Here is a 15,076-nt window from a genome sequence, read left to right as displayed (position 1 = left end):
GACATCCCCACCCTCATTATGCCACTCATGTTTGATCTGTTATCTCCTCCTTCGGCATTTCACAGCTTACTAACTCTCCTATACATGAAGACAGAAATACACATGGTGTTCTCCCGGCTCTGCTCAGTGCATGATTATAATAATTCCCCTCTCTGACCACAACCATCTTTTATTCTCTGCCAAGAATGGTCACCCCGCTCAGGACACCCCCACTTACCACACATATAGGAATATACATGCCACTAACACCCAGAAACTTATAAAGAATTTGAAGCCATCATTGGCCCCAATCTCCTCACTCTCATGTCCTGACTCTGCACCGAAATATTATAATGAAACCCTGCAAATTGTCCTGGATGAAGCTGCACCTCCTACACATAGAACAACTCTGCACAGACTACAACAACCCTGGCACACGCTGAAAACATGTTTCCTACAGTGGTGCTCCAGGTGCGCCGAACGTCTGTGTTGAAAATCTAATCTGCCCAAAGATTTCATCCATTATTAGTCTATGCTTAAAACATACAACTCTGCCCTTCACCTCTCCAAACAAACCCACTTCAACACCCTCATTACCCCACTATCCAAGAATCCCAAACATCTGACACTTAATTTTCTCCTCAATCCAAGAGTGCAGGCCCCGACCACTGATCTCAGTGCTGACAATCTGGCCAATTATTTCAAAGATAATTGACAATATCCGACAGAAATTTATCTCCTAATCACTTCATAGCATGCACTGTCCTCCCTCCTCCACTGCATCTAGCTCACTATCTTTGAATCAGTCACAGAAGTTACAAGCCCCTTGCATCTTCTCGCCCTAATGCTTGACATAGTGACCCTATTCCCTCACATCTCCTTCAGTCCATTTCTCCAGCTGTCACCACTCACCTAACAAACATATTCAACCTCTCTCTTCCGGTATCTTTCCCTCCTCATTTAAACACACCAGCATACATCCATTACTTACAAAAACCGTCCCTCAACCCAAACTGTGCTGCTGACTATAGACCCATCTCCAATATTCTCTAAACTCCTGGAACTCTTGGTCCACTCCCGTCTCATCCGCTATCTCTCAAATAACTCTCTTCTTGACCCTCTACAATCCAGTTTCCGCTCTTTGCACTCTACTGAAACTGCCCTGTCTAAAGTCTCTAATGATCTACTAACAGTAAATCTAATGGTCACTACTCCATGCTAATTCTCTTGGATCTCTCTGCAGCATTCGACACTGTGGATCATCAGCTCCTCCTCACTATGCTCCGCTCCATTGGCCTCAAGGACACCGTTCTCTCCTGGTTCTCCTCCTACCTCTCTGACCGTTCCTTCACTGTATCTTTTGCTGGTTCCTCCTCCTCTCACCTTCCCCTTACTGTAGGGGTTCCTCAAGGATCAGTCCTAGTCCTCCTCCTCTTCTCTTTGTATACTGTCCCTATTGGACAATCATTAGGTTTCCAGTACCATCTCTATGCTGATGACACCCAATTATACACTTCTACTCCTGACACCACACCTGCATTATTACAAAGCACCAGTGATTGTCTTACCGCTGTCTCTAGCATCATGTCCTCCCTCTGTCTGAAACTGAACCTGTCAAAAACTGAACTCCTCATGTTCTCTCCCTCTACTAACTTACCTATGCCTGACATTGCCATCTCCGTGTACGGTTCCACCATTACTCCCAAGCTCATGCCCGCTGCCTTGGGGTCATACATAATTCAGATCTTTCCTTCACCCCCTACATCCGATCACTGGCTCGCTCATGTCACCTACATCTAAAAACATTTCTAGAATTTGACCTTTTCTTTCCTTTGACTCTGCAAAAACTCTTACTGTTTCACTTATTCATTCTCGTCTGGACTATTCTAACTCTCTACTAATCGGCCTCCCTCTTACCAAACTCTCCCAGCTCCAATCTGTCCTGAATGCTGCTGCCAGGATCATATTCCTCACCAACCATTACACTGATGCCTCCACCCTGTGCCAGTCATTACAATGGTTACCCATCCACTCCAGAATTCAATATAAACTTATCACTCTCACCCACAAAGAGCTCCACGGATCAGCACCACCCTACATCTCCTCCCTCGTCACAGTCTACCACCCTACCCGTGCTCTTTGTTCTGCCAATGACCTAACATTAACATCCTCAATAATCCGAACCGCCCACTCCCATCTCCAAGACTTCCCACGTGCTGCCCCAATTCTTTGGAATGCACTACCAAAGACAATTCAATTAATCCCCAATACCCGCAGTTTTAAGCGTGGCCTAAGAACGCATTTCTTCAGACTGGTCTACCGCCTCAACATACGTATCCCTGTTTTTCCCATATAAATTTTTTTTCAAAACCAGGACCCTCACATCATAGGATCCGTTCATATCGATGCACCAGATCCATTCCGTCGGGAAGTCCGTGTATATAATTTTTTCACATATATTCTCTAAAATTGACGTGAAAAAAACTGGTTTTACCTAATCCAGCGTGAAATCTCCCGGCTGGTAGAGATTGGTGACTGTTACAATAGAAATTGGGTTATTGGGAATTGGCCGTGCTGGGTGTGAGCGATTGTCTGCCATCTCCGGGAGCGGAACCCTGCGGGGTTTTACAATAACGTGCTATTTGCAGTCACAGCTGGGATTCTGCTCTTTAGAGGAGAGTGGTGTAAAGTGATATTGTTCTGCGCTGAGGGCCTGTGTGCATGGAGCCCGATCTCCACGGACAGAAACAAATCTCCCGAGAACGACGCCGGTCAATAACCTGCCGCAACAGAGAAAATGGGCAGCGACCAATTACGGCTGAAGTACCAGAAACTGATTTTATCTTTTTAATATGACCCTTCTTTGTGAATGGTGCTGGAGGAGATAAGCGGCAGCTGCAAACATCTGGCACCGCTTATCTCAAGGACACGAACCATAAAAAATGTTGTCAGTCTTTCTTCCATTCTTTGACAGACACTTAGGAAAGATCAACAACATCAAAAAGCCTGTTGGGAGCTCTTAAAGGGGTTGTCCATTTTTCTTCTTAAAGGATCTAAATACCGTCAGAACATTTATTTTTAATTCTAAATATTTCGTGCAAAAATAATAATTTTTGCAACTGGGTTTGATTAGAAATTTTGCACCGTTTGGCTTTTACATTATCAATCACTGGCTGCAGAATGAGTTAACTGAGAATCCATCAGTGAGCTCATTCTAGGTTTCTAATTCGGAGCTTTTCTGTGCGGTTGTACGACCACAGCAAAGTTCACCTGATGTGGTCTAGGGTGATCGATTAGTACAAAGGAGTAGGGAAAAACACTGATAAAATTGTTGCGCAATCTCTCACTGACGGATTCTCAGTCATTTTGCAGCACTTAAACGCCAAACGGTGCAAAAGTTTTAATGAAAAAAAAGTATTTGTAATGCAAAATACCTGCATTTGTGTAAAATAACATTTTTGGATGCCTTCACAGGCAATTTTAACTTAAATGAATGCATATTAGTTTAAAAGCTTGTTTTCTTAAAATGTTTGCACCTGCATTTTTGCTTGCTGTAAAATAAGTTTGAGAGGACGAAAAAAAAAAAGAAAAAAGCACACTGCCCATCAAAATGAGCTCACTGATGGATTCTTAGTAAACTCATTCTACAGCCAGCAATGTGAAGAAAAAAAAAGAAACAAAGTAGACTGGTAAAACCTAATGGATGCAAAATTTGACACCCCAATTACCAAAAATATTTTTTGGGGCTAAAAACATGTACTTAAAATAAAAATATCCCCAATGGTGCTAATTTCCTTAAATATGTGTTGGATATTCACAGATTTCCCCCCTTAAAGGGGTTGTTCACTAATGGTCAATTCTGTGTTAATCTTAACTTAAGGCCCGATATAAAAAAATAAATTGTATACTTGCCTCCTATTCCAGGCGGATGATGTGACACTACTATGTGACCACTGCAGCCAATCAGTGACTGCTGACCATCAGAAACCTTTAGTGTTCAGATGATGATTGGCTGCAGCGGTCGTGTGTAGCATAACAATGTTACGTCACCCGCCAGGAAACACAGCGCCGATGCGGGAGGTGACTATACGTTTTTATTGTCTAAGGGGGGTACTGAATTAGTAAAGCAGGGGTTGTCCACTTTTTAGGGTACGCCCGCGGGGGAAGATCACGCTTGCGCAGCATGGACATGAATGTAGGGAGCGGCGCATGCTCATCCCGAGATAAATGCGGTTCTTGCGCCGGCTGACATTTCGGGCATACGCAGAGGATATATTATGAATGTTAGAAAACAATGCGCCTGAAATAAATGGGAACCTTCTCGAACTGGTCACGGATAATCTTCTGACCACACAAGAGTCCGTTCTCTGCGGCGCTGATCGCTCCCCTACGGCTTATCTCGTGCCGCAGCTCCGTCGCTTATCTTGCAGATGAATGGCCTGAGCGCAAGACTCAAACAGCGCAAGCATTTATCTCTCTGACATGTGTGTCCCTGTTTGTTTTCTCCAGCCTTGAGACATCAGCTCAATCTTCTGACATTATTTAAGATGTGTCTGCCGGCGCGGCACCGCTTCCCCCGGATGCTTTCTAAGGTATTAATCAATTAGTTTGGTGCATTTATCTGTAAGTGCAATAAATCCGCACTAATCAATGTCCATCGCCTGCGCTGACACCGACAGAAATTTACAGGAAGAAAAAAAAAACCAAACCCTCCAGAAAAACCTGGAGAGAAGAATTAGAAAGAAGAGCAATCGCCTTTTAATCCTATTTGTTCCCACGCCGTCCTGCACACTTCTGGTGTCAAAGCCGATAGAAAGGCGTCAATAAAATGGATTATTTCCAGAAGGGTTTTTTTTTTTTACCATGGACGACTTTCTCCGACGAGGATTTCCTGCCAGAGAATGGAAGAGCTAAAGAAAGCACAGTGACAGTCCAATAATCCGGCACCAGTGAGAGCGTGGCCAGGCTGCATTGTGCTGGATTACTGGAGTTGAGGCTTTTCCACCCAAAGCCCACGCCGAACCATCACCGGGAAAGATGCCGAAAACAAAGACGGTACCACGAAATTCACAAAAGCAGAGATTGCTGAATGTCCAGTCTCAGTGTGTGAGGGAGGATGACAGAGCGACAGTGGGTGAGGGGGAATGACAGAGGGCGAGGGATGACGCCGAAGCGACAGAGGGAGGACGCCGGGGCGACAGAGGACGCGGGAGCGACAGAGGGCGAGGGAGGACGCGGGAGCGACAGAGGGCGAGGGAGGACGCGGGAGCGACAGAGAGCGAGGGAGGACGCCAGAGCGACACAGGACAAGGGAGGACGCCAGACCTACACAGGGAGAGGGAGGATGCCAGAGTGACAGAGGGCAAGAGAGGACGCGGGAGCGACAGAGGGCGAGGGAGGACGCGGGAGCGACAGAGGGCGAGGGAGGACGCGGAAGCGACAGAGGGCGAGGGAGGACGCCAGAGCGACACAGGGAGAAGGAGGACGCCAGAGCCACACAGGGAGAGGGAGGACGCCAGAACGACAGAGGGAGGATGCCGGAGCGACAAAGGTCAAGAGAGGACGCGGGAGCGACAGAGGGCGAGGGAGGACGCGGGAGCGACAGAGGGCGAGTGAGGACGCCAGAGGGCGAGGGAGGACGCGGGAGCGACGGAGGACGCCAGAGCGACACAGGACAAGGGAGGACGCCAGAGCCACACAGGGAGAGGGAGGATGCCAGAGCGACAGAGGGAGGATGCCAGAGTGACAGAGGGCAAGAGAGGACGCGGGAGCGACAGAGGGCGAGGGAGGACGCGGGAGCGACAGAGGGCGAGGGAGGACGCCAGAGCGACACAGGGAGGAGGACGCCAGAGCCACACAGGGATAGGGAGGACGCCAGAACGACAGAGGGAGGATGCCAGAACGACAGATGGAGGATGCCAGAGCGACAGAGGGAGGACGCCAGAGCGACAGAGGGCGAGGGAGGACGCGGGAGCGACAGAGGGCGAGTGAGGACGCCAGAGGGCGAGGGAGGACGCCAGAGCGACAGAGGGCGAGGGAGGACGCCAGAGGGCGAGGGAGGACGCCAGAGCGAGAGAGGACGCCAGAGCGAGGGAGGACGCCAGAGCGACACAGCGTGACGGCAGACGCCAGAGTGACACAGGGAGAGGAAGGACGCCAGAGCGACAGAGGGAGGACGCCAGAGCGACAGAGGGCGAGGGAGGACGCCAGAGCGACACAGGGTGACGGAGGACAACAGAGCAACACAAGACGAGGGAGGACGCCAGAGCAACACAGGGAGAGGCTGATGCCAGAGCGTTAGAGGGCATCGGTGCAAGAAAGCGCAAAAGTACAAGACAGCCCAAATGATAAGGAGAGAAAAAGAAAGATCAAACAGGAGGGGAGAAAAAAAGTGAATGAGGGAGAGAGCACTAACTAGAGAGTAAAGCTACATGTACACTGAGCAGATTATCGGGAGCATTCTTATAAACACTCGTTTTACGATTATCTTGCTGTGTTCACCAGTCACCCATCCCCCAATAAACGACCAAAACACTTGTTGATTGGGTGAAAATATAATTTCAGCAGGGGAAAAAGATCATAGTTCTCGGCGGTGCATCATCTGGTGAAAACAGAACTTGCACTGCCGAGAACCATGACAGCCTGTGTGAACTGATCCATTACAGATCTCTTAGTGCACATCGTTTACTGTGATCTGCCTGTGTAAACAGGTTATTACACGGCCGACAACCAGCAGATTTAATATAGGAGGTCATATCGTATAGTGTCATATCGTGCCGCTGGTCAGTCCGTGTAAATGAATCCCAGATGAGAGAGAGAGCAAATACGGGAGATAAAAGAACGAGAGAGAAAACGAGACGGAGAAAGAGAGTGAAAGAGAAATAAAAAAAGAACAAGAGAAAAAAATGATACAAAGCGAACACAGATGAGAGAGAGAGAAAGAGAAGATGACAGAAAAAGAGTGAAGAAGAGTTACGTGTGCAGGGATGAGGCTGGGATCAGAGGGATGTCAGACATATTGCAGCGCACTGCTATAAGCTACGAATCACACCCGGCACAGAGAACGCTGCAGTAACAGATCTGAGGCTGTTATATATTGGAAATAATGAAATATTCACAGAATAAATCCATAACGAGAACCAACGCGGAGCATCCATGATGGTAGATTACCCCACAGGCAGCAGTTTATCATCACCCTGGCCCTCAGCTGGTTCGTCCACAATGTGGAGGCGATCCATCATCCTTGGAGCCTCCTCTACGATATCCCTGATGTGCTGCGCCGTTTCGCTGCTTGGCACGTGCCACTGCGCTCTACTGCCTGGTGCGTTCTGGTCTTGGGACTCGTCAGGGGTACCGGTAGCAGAGTGGCGGTGCCTTATGGGACCCTCCAGGGTGGTAGTCGCTTCTTGCAGCTGTTCCTCCATGCACATAGGTGCTGGTAAGGAGGCAGATGTGAGGTCGGGCTGGGACTCCGAGTCCCGGAGGTTCTCAGCGCTTTCTATAACCTGTATGAGAGGTGCAGCCGGCTCCCCCCGAAGCGCTCCATTCGAGTCCTCAGCACTTTCTATAACCTGTATGAGAGGGGTAGCCGGCTCCCCCCAGAGCACCGCAGACGAGTCCTCAGCACTATCTATAACCTGTATGAGAGGGGCAGCCGGCTCCCTCCGGAGCACCGCAGATGAGTCCTCAGCGTTTTCTATAACCTGTATGAGAGGGGCAGCTAACTCCCTCCGGAGCACCGCAGACGAGTCCTCAGCGCTTTCTATAACCTGTATGAGAGGGACAGCCGGCTCTCCCCGGAGCGCCGCAGACGAGTCCTCAGCGCTTTCTATAACCTGTATGAGAGGGGCAGCCGGCTCCCCCTGGAGCGCCGCAGACGAGTCCTCAGCACTTTCTATAACCTGTATGAGAGGGGCAGCCGGCTCCCCCCGGAGCACCGCAGACGAGTCCCGTAATTCCATTTCTTCGCTGCTACCGTCGCTCTCGTCCTCGTCTGATGAATAGTATTCTGTCTCTGAGGAGTCAGAGCTGCTCGATGCTTCGGATGTAATGAGCGCTGCCGGCTGCCGGGGAACGTGGTCTGACGCCTGCAGCAGTTTTTCTTCCTCTTGAACCAAAGTTGCAGCTTCCTCCAACTCATCCAGCTCCAGGCCCAGATCTGCCTTGGAGATGGTAGTTGCTTGCAGGCAATCTGATAAACCAGCCAATTTCTTAGATCTAGATTAGTAGAAGAAAATGGAAAAGAAAAAAAAAAACAATCAAAACTTTAAAAAAATGCAAACCACTTTTACATGAATGATTGCAATTGTTTTTTTGCTGACAGGTCGCGTTTAGTTACCAGGAATCCAAATCCACAAAGATATAAGTGATAATTCACACTGCCTGCAGCTACCACCAGGCGGAGCAGAGGAGCTTAGTGCAGACAGCGTTACTATGGAGCTCAATGGATCATCTGTATGCAGTGAGCTCCCTCTAGTGGTGACTACAGAATGTCTGAATTTTATCATAGAATTCTATGCTCTAGATTTGGAGCCCTGTAACAACAAAACTGAGCTCCAGCCACCATCAAGCTATAATAAGGAAGGATTCAGTGCAGAATTTTGGATCTATTCATGTGAACCTAGCCATGCTGGGAACATATTCTCTATAGATTTTCATGGGGCATTAGCTGACCGGCTTTCATGACATGTACAAAATATCTTTGTGCCGTTTGACAATATGCAAACTGTATCGTATGCACCGGCGAATAGTCATAGTAGCAGCATTAAAATGGAAACTTATCAATCGACACTCATTATGGGCAGATTTTACTGCATCTTAGCAGCACATAGTCCTGTTTAAGCAGAAAGGAAACGTGCTGCCGAGAACATAGCATTCTATGCGCAAAGAAAAATTGTGTTACCAATCGTCTTGTGTGCATGGAAGTGTGGTCCAACTGTCTAAACAGGCTATTAAATGACCACTAACCCGGTTGCCCATTGCCGTTCCAGTTGCTCGTGGACAATACGGTTGCCCGTGGACGTTCTGGCCGCCCGTGGACAGTCCGGCCACACGTGGACAGTCCGGTCGCACGTGGACAGTCCCGGCTGTCCGTGGACCATCCGATCGCCCGTGGACAGTCCGTTCGCCCGTGGACAGTCTGTTCGCCCGTGGACAGTCCGTTCGCCCGTGGACAGTCCGGCTGCCTGTGGACAGTCCGGCTGCCCGTGGACAGTCCGTTCCCCCGTGGACAGTCCGGCGCCCGTGGACAGTCCAGCTGCCCGTGGACCGGTTGCCCTTGGACAGTCCGGCTACCCGTGGACAGTCCGGTCGCATGTGGACAGTCCGGTCGCCCTTGGACAGTCCGGCTGCCCTTGGACCGTCTGTACGCCGTGGACCATCCGGCTGCCCGTGGACCGTCCGGTCGCCCGTGGACCGTCCATCCGCCTTCGGACGATCCTGTTGCCTGTAGCAGATTTGCGCTGGTTTAGCATTTGGCCAGGTAGGTGGCCTCTTCATCTTGTCCAGCTGCTGTTATAATACTGTTTTTTTTTCTTCCCTGCAATCTCCCAGCAGGTCTCTGTATCTGTAGGCGTCAATGATAATTAGCTGTGAGTATTTGGGTGTGAGCTATTAGGAGGCGACACACCCCACATCTACCCGCAGATGCTGCAGGACGCTTCCTGCTCAGTGTACACAGTGAGGACCACGGCCTCTGGGGCTTAGTTCACCACATCCGTCTTGTCTTAGCGTCAGGGTTTTCTGTGATAAGAAGAATGAAACGCTGAGGATTCAAAGCCCAAAACACAGAAGATTAGGAGCAATCAAACCTAAAAAAAAAAAAAAAAAACAGCGAGTGCCATATCGTAAAATATAATGCTCCGCATGGACCGGTGTTGGGTCTTGCATACTGCAGAAATTATTAGGCCGAGTTCATAGAATCCAGAAATGACGCCTTCCTGCTTCCAATCCATAGCTCCCTGCCGTGCCGGGTGTGCAGAGACCGGCAGGTGGCCATGCAGGAGTCCGGCCCAAACCGTTCGCTCCCCTATACTGCAAGGAGAGGCAACGTCAGTGCAGCGCAGCGACACTAAAGATGGTCAGACCCATTGCTCCCGCTAGCTTCAGAGCAGCGCTTACAAGTTCTCCAGTAAAGAGCTTGTCAGCGCTGCGCTCTTTGACCAACCGCAAACTAAAAATCGCTCCATTCTTGAGAACAGAGGGAATTTAGCCAACAGCATAAAATGGACAAAAAAATTCACTGAGCTGCAGTGCAAAGTATGGGGGAGAAAATACAGCAACCGAGGCAGGAGGCAGATTTCGCACAGGTCCTACTTTTGCAGGACCTGCACAGAGGGGTATTAGTGCCCTTTGCTGATTATCGGGGACTTTTCCCCTGGATTTTCCCCAGACTTGGCGCCTCTCGGCATGTCGTTCCCGGATTGTTCGGCGCTCAGGCGCGGGATTATCAGAGTCCTGTCAAGCTGATACGTCATGTCCTAAACTGCACTCTTCCCTCTCGGCGAGCGCGGGGATCTGTTTGCAGTTATAACCAGCTGGATGGATCAGCGCAATCACAGGCGGCCGCTCCTCGGGGACAGCGGAGGGGGGACGGGGTTTAATCCCACTTCCCTCTCATTCCATTCCTGTGACATTAGTGGAAACGGAATAAAAATGAACTCAACGAGGGGAAGAAAACAAGCGGCGCGCGGCCCCCCGAGCCGACATTTACAGCGCAAATCTTTAACCTTCTCCCGGCTGGAAGACTCAAGATGGACTGGCGGAGGATCAGAGGGCGCAGCTGCTGCGCACCTCAGAGGCTGATCTACCCCACCCTTAGTCCATGCAAATTAACCCCTTTTCTGGCCACAATAAAGATCAGAGACCGATGCCCATTACTACTCCAAAGTTCAGGGTGAGCCCGATATTCTCCCGTCCGGGACCAGGATTCTAGCCGTCTAGGTCAACGAAGACAAAACAAGGTGCAGCAGGACCACCAGGATAGACATCCCATTATGAAACTTGCAGAACCTTATATACATTTTGTATCGGGGGCTAAAATTAATTTTTGCAGCAGAGTTTGATATAAAATTTTGCACCGTTGGCTATGTTGTTGCGCTGGCTATTGCTGGCTGCAGAATGAGTTAACGGAGGATGCCATCAGTGAGCTCGCTCTAATCGTCTGGCAAGAGACTTTTTTTTTTTTTGGAGCGGATCACTGACCGCACTGAATATCAGCTCAATTTTCATGCGGTCTTTAATCATAAATCAGCAGAGTCCCGGAAAAACAAAAAAAAGTTCCCAAAATAGTAAAACACCCCAAAAGCGACCCCGTTCTGCGAAAGGATAAAAAAAATACCTCTTGCAATGTGTCTTTCTTCAAAAGTGATTGTTTCGTGACTTTTACGTTGTAGAAACAAAATAGCAGAGAAATCGGGTCCAGCTGTTGCTGATCAGGGTCGGCGGTACCCAAACGCAGGGCTGGCGGGCAGCCATCGCTCACGACGCCCCCCCATGATCAGGCTGGCGTATGGAAGAGGTGGATCAGCAGCTGCCACAGATCTCAGGCCAGGGGGAGACAGTGGGGGTCCCTGCCTGACATCCCGACCTTGTGTGTAGCAGACGGACCCTGGGGGGCAAATAGGAAAGAAAATGACATTAGCGAGTTCTTGGGAGTCTAGGAAGAAACCCTCAGGAAGCTGGAAAAGGGAAAGCCAAGTGTGCCGGCAGCGGCGAAATAAATCCTTATCAAGGGCGTGGAGATCAAAAGTGATCTTTCTATCTGGCTCACGGTGTGCTAAGGGCGGGGATCTGGGTATAAAGTCAATGAGGGAATCAATAGCCCCGGGATTTCCGAGTAGAGATCAGACTGCAGAGACGGGCGGGGAATCACAAGTCCCTACGGGACCTTTTCCGAGAGCAGAACATCGATACAACGAGCTGATCGGCTTCACGCGGGCAGATGAAAGCCAAAAGGAAAACAATGGTCGGTGATACATTGTTTGGTTGCCGTACGGTCTGCATATTGTCAGCCAACGGCGATTATTTCACGGGGCCGCATAAATGATCCACCTAAAAATGAGCACCTTGTTCACAGATCGCTGCCATGTTTACACAGGATGAAGATCGGGTGCGAACATTCCCACAGACAGACGATATCGGATCCTGTAAAAGGGTCATCAGGGAATGATCATAAATCTGCTTATGGTACATGTATTTACATATTTTTTTCAATTTTCCTACATGTAAATTGAAAATAAAATACATATACACACTAACTACTAGGCCTAATACTCAACTTCTACTTCCCGTTCTGTACAGAAGATGTTTCATTCATGATCACAGAAAGGATTACGGCAGTGACTGATAAATAACACCTCTATATACAGTAGATAAAGAATCCACCATTCACAATAGGTGATATCACAGCTCACCTCCTCCTCCTGTACAATGACTGATAACACCTCTATATACAGTAGATAACACAGAATCCACCATTCACAATAGGTGATATCACAGCTCACCTCCATATACAGTAGATAACACAGGATCCACCATTTACAATAGATGATGTCACAGCTCACCTCCTCCTCCTGTACAATGACTGATAACACCTCTATATACAGTAGATAACACAGGATCCACCATTCACAATAGGTGATGTCACAGCTCACCTCCTCCTCCTGTACAATGACTGATAACACCTCTATATACAGTAGATAACACAGGATCCACCATTTACAATAGATGATGTCACAGCTCACCTCCTCCTCCTGTACAATGACTGATAACACCTCTATATACAGTAGATAAAGAATCCACCATTCACAATAGGTGATATCACAGCTCACCTCCTCCTCCTGTACAATGACTGATAACACCTCTATATACAGTAGATAAAGAATCGACCATTCACAATAGGTGATGTCACAGCTCACCTCCTCCTCCTGTACAAGGACTGATAACACCTCTATATACAGTAGATAACACAGGATCCACCATTCACAATAGGTGATGTCACAGCTCACCTCCTCCTCCTGTACAATGACTGATAACACCTCTATATACAGTAGATAACACAGGATCCACCATTTACAATAGATGATGTCATAGCTCACCTCCTCCTCCTGTACAATGACTGATAACACCTCTATATACAGTAGATAAAGAATCCACCATTCACAATAGGTGATATCACAGCTCACCTCCTCCTCCTGTACAATGACTGATAACACCTCTATATACAGTAGATAAAGAATCGACCATTCACAATAGGTGATGTCACAGCTCTCCTCCTCCTCCTGTACAATGACTGATAACACCTCTATATACTGTAGATAACACAGAATCCACCATTCACAATAGGTGATATCACAGCTCACCTCCATATACAGTAGATAACACAGGATCCACTATTTACAATAGATGATGTCACAGCTCACCTCCTCCTCCTGTACAATGACTGATAACACCTCTATATACAGTAGATAACACAGGATCCACCATTCACAATAGATGATGTCACAGCTCACCTCCTCCTGCTGTACAATGACTGATAACACCTCTATATACAGCAGATAACACAGGATCCACCATTCACAATAGGTGATGTCACAGCTCACCTCCTCCTCCTGTACAATGACTGATAACTCCTCTATATACAGTAGATAACACAGGATCCACCATTCACAATAGGCGATGTCACAGCTCACCTCCTCCTCCTGTACATGACTGATAACACCTGTATATACAGTAGATAACACAGGATCCACCATTCACAATAGATGTCACAGCTCACCTCCTCCTCCTGTGCAATGACTATTTTAGGGAGAGGGCACTTACAATAGGCACCAGTGCCAATATGTGAGCTTACAGCTAAGTGACATGGGTTGCTCTTGGTTGTGCAGTTTCCCTGGGCGATCCTGTGCCCGCTCTGTGCGGCGTACCTTTGTTCCTGGCATACATCACTGGCGCAGGAAATGAACACTTTTTACTGCTCCTTCCTCTCCTCTCTTTTCACAACAGCCCAGATCGGCATAATAGAGGCTTTTACAAATTGGCGCGTGTCATTATTGGAAATTATTTCGGCACAATTTTCTGCAGAATTCAGGAGCATGTCGCTCTGTAAATCTCCCTATCCTGGCTCCTAGAATCGGCTGCGTCCTCTGCCCGGATCCCCGGAGCTGCCGCTCGTCGTCTGCCGCTGCCGTGTTGATGCCAGCCTCGGGATTCTGATCAGAGAATTGTTTTGTGCAGACGCTTTAATTATTGGCGCCTGTGATGTTACACAATGAAAACGCAGCATTTTGCCAATCCATGCCCTGGGACTGCCAAGCGGATGCAGAGGAGTCGAAACACAATTTCTGACTGCAACATAAGCAGCAAAAAAACAGGATCAGAGAGCAACGGAGCCCGGCTGCAGAGAGCAGGTGTCTGCCCCGGCCTCGCGGAGGTCACGGAAAATCTCAGCAACAGTGTCTTGGAGGAAACCAGCGCCAGTTCTGATGTCAAAGGAGGACAGAACCAGAAGTGCAATAATCCATTGATATAGGAAGATGCCAGGCAATAGCATACATAACATAGGCAGTGCCAAGGTGATGCCATGTATACGCCGCGATAAGGAGATTACAGGAAAGACACCACAGGGGTGAGGCGGCTTAGTGTCGCTAGCAGTAAGGTGGTTGGATCAGGAACCTAGAAGATAAAAGGGACGGCGGCCAGTTCTACAGAAGCGCAATACTGACCCATATTAAAGATACAAATCTCAGTCCAACCCTAAACCTAACGACCCAAAATAACACAAGAAGACGACCTAAGTTACGATGACGCCTTTATGCACTATTCAGCCATAGCATTACGTCCTTCTGCGCAATATTGTGTTGGCTTCTTTGTGCCACTGAGATCTGGGCACCAGAAAACCTGCAAATCTGCATGAATATGCTCTGTGATGTCCAGCACGAGACGCTGGCTGCCTCCATGGATTGGATCAATTTTACAGCACATCCTTCAGATGATCAATAGGACGGAGACTGAGATCACGGAAGTTGGAAACAAGTCATCACTTTCTCTTCATCAGACTATTTCTGCAGAAGAATTATCCTGCCAAAAGAAGGGTTGC

General features: G+C 48.5%; 2 protein-coding genes across 3 annotated transcripts in view; one reads left to right on the top strand and one right to left on the bottom strand.

The window, feature by feature from the left end:
- Nucleotides 1-5,513: 5,513 nt before the first annotated feature.
- Nucleotides 5,514-6,098, top strand: LOC138648083 (octapeptide-repeat protein T2-like). The gene has a single exon (XM_069737587.1). It carries the CDS (start codon nucleotides 5,514-5,516, stop codon nucleotides 6,096-6,098), a length of 585 nt encoding a protein of 194 aa, XP_069593688.1.
- Nucleotides 6,099-7,041: 943 nt separating this feature from the next.
- The window catches only part of SHQ1 (SHQ1, H/ACA ribonucleoprotein assembly factor), an 86,770-nt gene continuing 78,735 nt past the window's right edge, over nucleotides 7,042-15,076 (bottom strand). For both annotated transcript variants that reach the window (XM_069736474.1, XM_069736475.1), the window contains exon 12: nucleotides 7,042-8,196. In XM_069736474.1, the coding sequence (XP_069592575.1) occupies nucleotides 7,146-8,196 (1,051 nt within the window). In that variant the 3' untranslated portion in view covers nucleotides 7,042-7,145. The remainder of the gene's footprint in view (nucleotides 8,197-15,076) is intronic.

Source organism: Ranitomeya imitator, chromosome 8 (assembly GCF_032444005.1).
Source record: "Ranitomeya imitator isolate aRanImi1 chromosome 8, aRanImi1.pri, whole genome shotgun sequence".
Lineage (NCBI taxonomy): Eukaryota > Metazoa > Chordata > Amphibia > Anura > Dendrobatidae > Ranitomeya > Ranitomeya imitator.
The sequence above is the reverse complement of the archived record's forward strand: the minus strand, read 5'-3'. Positions and strand labels throughout refer to the sequence as shown.